Source organism: Podarcis melisellensis (genome assembly GCF_964234715.1).
Source record: "Podarcis melisellensis genome assembly, chromosome: 4".
In the NCBI taxonomy this organism is placed as follows: Eukaryota; Metazoa; Chordata; class Lepidosauria; order Squamata; family Lacertidae; genus Podarcis; species Podarcis melisellensis.
This window is the reverse complement of record NC_138531.1, coordinates 91,308,780-91,316,642: the sequence shown is the minus strand read 5'-3', so window position 1 is coordinate 91,316,642 and position 7,863 is coordinate 91,308,780. Positions and strand designations below refer to the sequence as shown.

The 7,863-nt window shown below is 43.4% G+C and overlaps 1 protein-coding gene across 1 annotated transcript in view; it reads left to right on the top strand.

The window, feature by feature from the left end:
* Positions 1–1,307: 1,307 nt before the first annotated feature.
* The window catches only part of PRSS23 (serine protease 23), a 29,597-nt gene continuing 23,041 nt past the window's right edge, over positions 1,308–7,863 (top strand). The window contains exon 1 of the mRNA XM_081909994.1: positions 1,308–1,351. Coding sequence (XP_081766120.1) covers positions 1,344–1,351 — 8 coding nt within the window. The 5' untranslated portion in view covers positions 1,308–1,343. The remainder of the gene's footprint in view (positions 1,352–7,863) is intronic.

The following is a 7,863-nucleotide window of genomic DNA, read 5'->3' as shown; positions in this document are numbered from 1 at the left end:
CTGTGGGTTAAACCACAGAGCCTAGGACTTGCCGATCAGAAGGTTGGTGGTTCGAATCCCTGCAATGGGGTGAGCTCCCATTGCTCGGTCCCTGCTCCTGCCAACCTAGCAGTTCAAAAGCACGTCAAAGTGCAAGTAGATAAATAGATACCGCTCCGGCAGGAAGGTAAACAGCGTTTCCGTGCACTGGTTCGCCAGAAGAGGCTTAGTCATGCTGGCCACATGACCCGGAAGCTGTACGCCAGCTCCCTCGGCCAATAAAGCAAGATGAGCACCACAACCCCACAGCCACGAGTGTACCTAATGGTCAGGGGTCCCTTTACCTTTACAAAACCATTTACTCCCCCTTTCTGCAGGATGTGGGTGAGCTAGCAAGGTCCCTGCAGGTAACTATAGTATAGTATAGCTGTTTTATTATGGTTAATGACCAGTATCAAGATAAAATTTACATACAACATATTGACTAGCACCCAGGAGTAGTATAATATATCAACGGATGGCAGATAACTGACAGATAACTGCTTGTTTATGTATATGTGATTTCATACTATTTTATTTTGTTCTGAGCTTTTAAATTTTGTATTTGGTGTTTTTATCTTGATACTGGTCATTGAGCATAATAAAACAACTTAAAGAAGGATGTTGACATATTGGAATGCGTGCAGAGGAAGGCAACCAAGATGATCAAGGGTCTGGAAACCAAGCCTTATGAGGAATGGTTGCGGGAGTTGGGTATGTTTAACCTGGAAAAGTTGAGACTGAGAGGAGATATGACAACCATCTTCAAATATCTCAAGGGCTGCTACATGGAAGAGGGAACAATCTTGTAGGACCCGAACCAATGGCTTCAAGTTACAAGAAAGTTTAGGCAGAACTTTCTGAAGGTAAGAACTGTTAGATAGTGGAACCAACAGCAGACCAACTTTGACAGATGGGTGGTCCAAAACTGGCCCATTGGGTTGGGGAGATTAAAATCTGGCCTGTCGGGCTGAAAAGGTTCCCCACCCCCATACAAATGGGCCAGTCACTTTTACTGCATTATCAGAATGAGTAGCCATGCCTCATGATCAGAACAACATGTTGTAATTCTCTGTGTCAATATACAATGCTTATCAGTACTAAGGCTGGTCCTTGTTGACGCCTTATAACACATGATGGTTTCTCGCTGCTCCTGTTTCCTTCCCGTGGGTAAACAGTGTTCCTATCAGTCATCTGATATGGCGAGATGACATTGGATGTAGTCAAGTCGCACATGCAGTCATGGAGGGTGGCCTTTTGCTAGCTTTGTCTGGTATGCCAGCTATGGCCCTGTCAGGATTGGGGCCACGTGGCCACTGCAGCCCATGCATGGGTAAGCTACCGCAATGCGCTCCCTTTGGGGTTGGCCTTGGGTCTGCTCCAGAAGCTCTCGCACAGGGGTAGGCAACCTAAGGCCCGTGGGACAGTCCGGAAATCAGCGTGTTTTTACATGAGTAGAATGTGTGCTTTTATTTAAAATCTCTGGGTTATTTGTGGGGCCTGCCTGGTGTTTTTACATGAGTAGAATGTGTCCTTTTATTTAAAATGCATCTCTGGGTTATTAGTGGGGCCTGCCTGGGTAGGAAGGTGGAAATATCTAAATTAATGGTTCTTATTAGTCTGAGTAGCACCGAGTTAAAAACAAAAGAGGAATGTAAATGGGTAAAATTGATGGTAATTGCAGCCAGACAGGTTATAGTGAGTAACTGGAAAAACACAGAAGAGCTAGGGGTGAACCAATGAAGGAAAAAATTGAATAATATTATAATTTTTGAATATCTAATTGTGAAGATACACAGAAGGGTGTAAGGTCAGTGAGAAAGAGGAGGATTGGATTGAGAAGATATTGAATTATCTGGGTAGGATTGAACAATTTGGAGCAATTAAAATGTTAAAAGTTAAATAACCATGTGGAGGGAGGAGTGTTAATGTATATAGAATTGTACTTATGATTGAATTGAATATGTTATTATTGATTAAGTGTACTCAATGTATCAGCCTGCCTGGGGGGTGTCACTGTTGTGTTTTGGTTGTTGGTAAAATTAAAATATTTTTTTTAAAAAAAATGTCTCTGGGTTAGTTGTGGGGCATAGGAATTCGTTCACCCCCCCGAAAAAAAATAGTCTGGCCCCACACAAGGTCTGAGGGACAGTGGACTGGCCCACGGCTGACAAAGGTTGCTGACCCCTGCTCTAGCAGGTGCTGAATGCTGCAGCTTGACTTGCTGAAGTAGACAGACAGCTGACATCATGGGGTGTCTCCACTGAAACATCTGCACTGCCTACGCGGCCAGGTTCAAGGATCTGAACAACTTGGGACTGAGACACAAAGATGGCACAAGCCCTTATCTATCCCTGCTTGATCTCTGAGATCTTACAGAGAAGCACTCTTACTCTTGTTACAGAGGCCCAGCTGGCTTCATCCAAAAGTCAGATATTTAGCATTGCCAATTCCATGCTGTCAAATTCTCATCTGCCAGAGATTCGCAGGCACCTTCCCTTTTGACTTCCAGGCATTACTTGAGGAACTTCCTAAAATGTCAAAAGGCCTGTGTAGCTATTTATTTATTTATTTTATTTCTTTGGCTAGCCAATGACTTTGATTATTATCCCTACTGTTTTAATGGTATTTTGCATTTTTTATGTTGTGCACTGCCCTGATATTTTACAATATGGCAATGCTTTTATTCATAAACAATTAAATGCTCTATAAATGATCTAGCATGGCCTGATCTCACATAGTTTCATGAGGGAAGGAGCACACATTTTTGAGTGCCATCAAGGCACGCCACATTTAGATGGGCTCAGGGAACAGAAGTCCTGCTCCTTGCCTCCCTGTGGAGAGCCAGTGTGGTATAGTGGTTAAGAACGGTGGACTTGTAATCTGGGGAACTGGGTTCGCGTCTCCGCTCCTCCACATGCAGTTGCTGGGTGACCTTGGGCTAGTCACATTTCTTTGAAGTCTCTCAGCCCCACTCACCTCATAGAGTGTTTGTTGTGGGGGAGGAAGGGAAAGGAGAATGTTAGCCGCTTTGAGACTCCTTCGGGTAGTGATAAAGCAGGATATCAAATCCAAACTCTTTTTCTTCTTCCCTGCCCATTTTTCTGTGTCTTTTCTGTGTCTCTTTTTTAAATAAACCTGCCAGAAACTAGACACATGCTGAAACCTCCCTCGTGTTCCTTAACAGCCTTGTTTGGACTGCAAAACCATCCATTGCCTGTGTTTGCTATGAGAGAGAGAGAGAGAGACAGAGAGAGAGAGAGAGAGAGAGAGAGAGATTGGATAAGTTTCCTAAAAGTCATCCATGAGATGACAAGACTCTCAAATCCCGCTGAATTTTTAAAAATATACTTCTTTGTTAATTCAGACATGTGACTGAACTGACTTGGAGCTAACAGTTGACTTATTAACAGGAGCAAAGACAACTGTTGCCTTTTTTAAAAAAACGACGTCCAATTACTGTCTGGTTTCGAAAAATCTTGTGCTCAGGATTAATTTGACATACTTCTTCACAGACGCAGACTTCTTTGAGTGAGAAATAATACGTATCAGGATAACAGTAATTTCTATGTATTGTTCGCAGTGTCATAATGGGTGGAATTCAACATCGCACTAAGAGGAAGATGCCTTATACTCAGTCAGAATATAGATCCATCTCGCTCCTGGGTTTCAGGGAGGGATCTCTCCCAGCCCTCCCTGGAGATGCCAGGAATTGAACCTGGAACCATCTGCAGGCAAAGTAGATGCTCTGAGCTGCAGGGCAGCCATGTCACCATTCCACCCATGCAAGCATATCTGTTTGCAATGAGAAACCCCCTCCCCTCTCCTTCCCCACATGCCATCCTGGGGGTCCTCCAGAGTGAATTTGGGGGAGGTTGGGAGCCCATGGAGGGAGTCAGGGGAATGAAAGTCCCATTGCATTAGCAGGAGCCCTTGCACTGGTTTCGGCTGGTTGAATCCAGCCCAGTGTGGGTTTTTGTTCATTTTTCTCAATTAGCAATCTATTGGAAACAGATTCAGAACAAATGAACCCCAGCTGAAATCCCCGGAGACATTTTTTGAAGGGAAATTTCACTTACCCAGGGTTTTGATTCCATCTGAGTATCTTTGAAGCTTTTTCCATTCCCCTTTGTCTTGCTTTCGACAGCATTTTAATCCAGCAATTACATGCCTTTTATGATGTTTGGCTTTTGCTGGTGGTTCTGCTGTCCCCAAGTATATTGACTTTGCACAAATAATTCAACAGGTAGGTTGGAAACAAATTTCCTTCTCAACAATGCCATCACCCTTGCCTTCTCATTGCGGGCTCGATCCGGAAGAGAGAAGGGGAGCCCTTTAACTTATAAAGTAGGGGGTGAGGAACCTTTCTCATCTTGAAGGCCACTTTCCTTGATTAGCAACCTTCTGGGACCTGCATGCCAGTAGCAGGCAAGTCCAAAGACACAAGCAAGTGGAGCAACAGACATGACCTGTCAATCATAGGCTATATTCTACCCATGCAGATGTCAGAGGTTTCCATATGCAACACACAATACACATTCATTCTAAGCAAGCAGCACAGATGATTACAGTCCAAGGAGACATTCCAGCCCCCACAAAAATAATAGAGAGGGGGACAGAGCAGGGCCCAGGTTGGGTATGGCCTGGAGAGGGGTGTGTGTGATCAAAGGAAGGGTGTGGCTTTAGGGAGTTCCAGTGGCTGGAGAGAGAAGCCTGATTGGCTGCCTATGGCTCTTCCAGGTCCTAAGAGTCCCCATCCCTGCTATAAAGGTTGAAAAGTCCACCATGGAATGATAGGAGATCATCTAGGTGACCAAAGGTCACCAAAGGCCACTTTGGATGGCTTTAAAAGAGGGCTAGACAAATTTGTGGAGGATACAGCCAGTGTGTGTGTGTGTGCTTTGTGTGTGTGCTTTGTGTGTGTGCTTTGTGTGTGTGCTTTGTGTGTGTGTGTGTGTTGTGTGTGTGTTTACGGGTACTCTCATTTTCCTACTCATAATGAAATACTACCCATCAATGAGACCAAACTTTGATCCACAAAACATTTAGGGGTATGTGTACCCCGTGTACCCCCAGAAAAAAGGGCTGGATACAGCTGTCAGCGGCTAGTAGCCAAGATACTTATGGGCCCCAGGTAATGGGTGCCCTGCACATGACGTCATGAGGTCACATTGGGACCTGACTTCCGGTGCCACTGGAAGTCGGGTTCTGAGGTCTTGCAAGGCCTCAGACAGCATCTCTGAGGCCTTGGGCATGACTTCCGGTGCTTCTTGAGGCACCAGAAGCTGCATCAGGAGCCCTGTGGTGTGGGTGCTGAGCACTCACAACAAAAAATTTGTGGGTGCTCAGGCACCCAGAGCCCCCTATAGTTGGCACCCCTAATGCTTCTGAGTAGCACTCCATGTGCTCGGGTCTTCCTTGCCCACTGTAAGAGAGGATACTGGAGTCAATGGATCCACTCGGCTGTTACATTCTTATGATGTGGCAGAAGAAGGGGGAACGTGGCCCAGAAATCCAAATCTCCATAATCAAGACATCTTCTCTCCCACTATACATCCCAATAGTGCTTGTTTTTGTCTCCTGCTTTGATTAGCTTTGTTGCCAAGTCACTGTAAGCTGCAAGACTTTATATTAGAGACACATGTCTTGAGATGCTGGTGGTTTCAGCCAGGGCTTGTAGCTGCTCATTCTTGAGATGGAACACGGCACTTTGTTGATGTCTAGGATGAGTTGGTGATTCATCTGCCGTCGGTACCACCATGACAAAACCCAACTTGTTAGCCCCAGTGGAGGAGATTAGCTGGCTATTGATACTTGAGGGATTTGTGAGTATTTGTCAATCTGCACTGGCAGATTCTTTCCACGCTAGCAAAGATGGCAGCTTAGAACAATGCCATTTACCTGTTTACTTTTCAGCACTTGCCAGAACATTAATCTGGGCAGCTTCCTGCTTAAGTTCCAAGCTTGACTTAGATCTTTGGGAGAGAGAAAAAACCCCACTCAAATATATGCTGCATCCTGAATCAGGAATGACAGACAGGAATGACTCGCATATAGTGGTAAAGTGTGACATATAGCCAGTGTTATTTGAAAACTAAACCACTTTGCTGAACTCAGATAATCCCAGAGTTGTCTGGTTTTTACAGTTTTGCTTTCCAGACAAGTATTTTATAGCATGATACATGACCCTTTCAACTCAGTTGTTGCAGGAACTCTGTGTCCATTTATAGATCTGTTGCTGGGAGAAAGGAGAGAATACTATTTTCTTAGTACAGTGGTACCTCAAGTTACATACGCTTCAGGTTACAGACTCTGCTAACCCAGAAATAGTACCTTGGGTTAAGAACTTTGCTTCAGGATGAGAACAGAAATCGTGCGGCGGAGGCACGGCGGCCCCATTAGCTAAAGTGGTGCTTCAGGTTAAGAACAGTTTCAGGTTGAGAACGGACCTCCGGAACGAATTAAGTATGTAACCAGAAGTACCACTGTACTAAATTGCATTATATATATTATTATTATTTTAATTTTTGATGGACCAATGCAATTCTCACCTTTTTCCTAGCTAGCATATCCATTGTAGTTTGGACCAGTAACACGCTGTAGTTGCACAGATGTCAGACACCTATTGGCCAGTGTCTGTGACAACATTGACAATGAATTCTGCATTTCTCCTTTTCCATGTTGAAACTATATTGAGAACATGTTCTGGGTGCCACATTTTAGGAAGGACATTAAAAACTGGGAAGTGTCCAGGATGGTGTGTTGTCTGGAAACCAAATCCTTTGAGGAACTATTAAAAGAGTTGGGTATGGTTAGCCAAGAGAAAGAAGATTAAAGGTTTTCAAATATCTGAAGGGCAGGCAAAGAGAAGATGGAGCAGGCTGGTTTTTTCATTGATTCACAGGACATGGTGCATAGAAATAGCAAAGAATCCTATTTTGATTAAACACCAGGAGAAACTCCCTAAGGAGCTGTTTGACTTCAGACCCCCTACAGACAACCTGTTTATTGAGTGTTTGCTCTGGTTTTCTTGTACAAAGCTTACACGGAGGTTAGATTATATCCAGGACTTTATTGAGCATTTATTCTGATTTGCTTGAGGGGCAGTTATAAAGCTCTGAGCCTTTGTCCGGCTTTCCTCTTAATTTGCTTGCACATCTTCATGTTAGTCATTCCTTCATCACACACTTTTCCACACATTTCCCCAGCAATTTTTTAACTGCAAAAAAAGTCTGATTCCTTTTAAAAGTGGATTTGTTGCACCTGGGCAACCAAGCCCTTTAATCCACTTAAACTGCACAAACCTAAAGTTCTGCTGCTGTGCTTGAATTCCTTATGCAAAATAGTGACAGCCTGCAGGCACCCTTTCCTGCAGTTTGGACTCGATAGCTGTCCATCAGAGATGTTGCCTCAAATTTGTTCCAATTCTGTCATTCATCTATCATATTTTCTGGAAAGTTGCTAATACAGAAGATAGAATGGTTGCATCTTAATGAGTGAATACTATATTTAGCTGCAGGACAGAGAACCAGAATTCTTTTTTAAAAATTTAATCTTTGTTATTCTTCCTTCCTCCCTCCTTCTTATTGCCTCTGTTCTTTTTTAAGATTAAGTAGTTATTTTATTTCAGTGTTTTATAAAAAGATACTTAGTAATGGGTATGAACTTTTTTGTATCTTTGAATAAGTATCAATAAATACTTTTTTAAAAAGGAAAGTTGTTTGTTCACTATGCATTTGGATACCTCTTAGAATACTGTAACAAAATTTTGCATGATAGTTTTTTTGTCCATCTCTGAATGCAAAACTGGATGCCTTTTGGTACAAGTTGGCAAACTGAACCTTT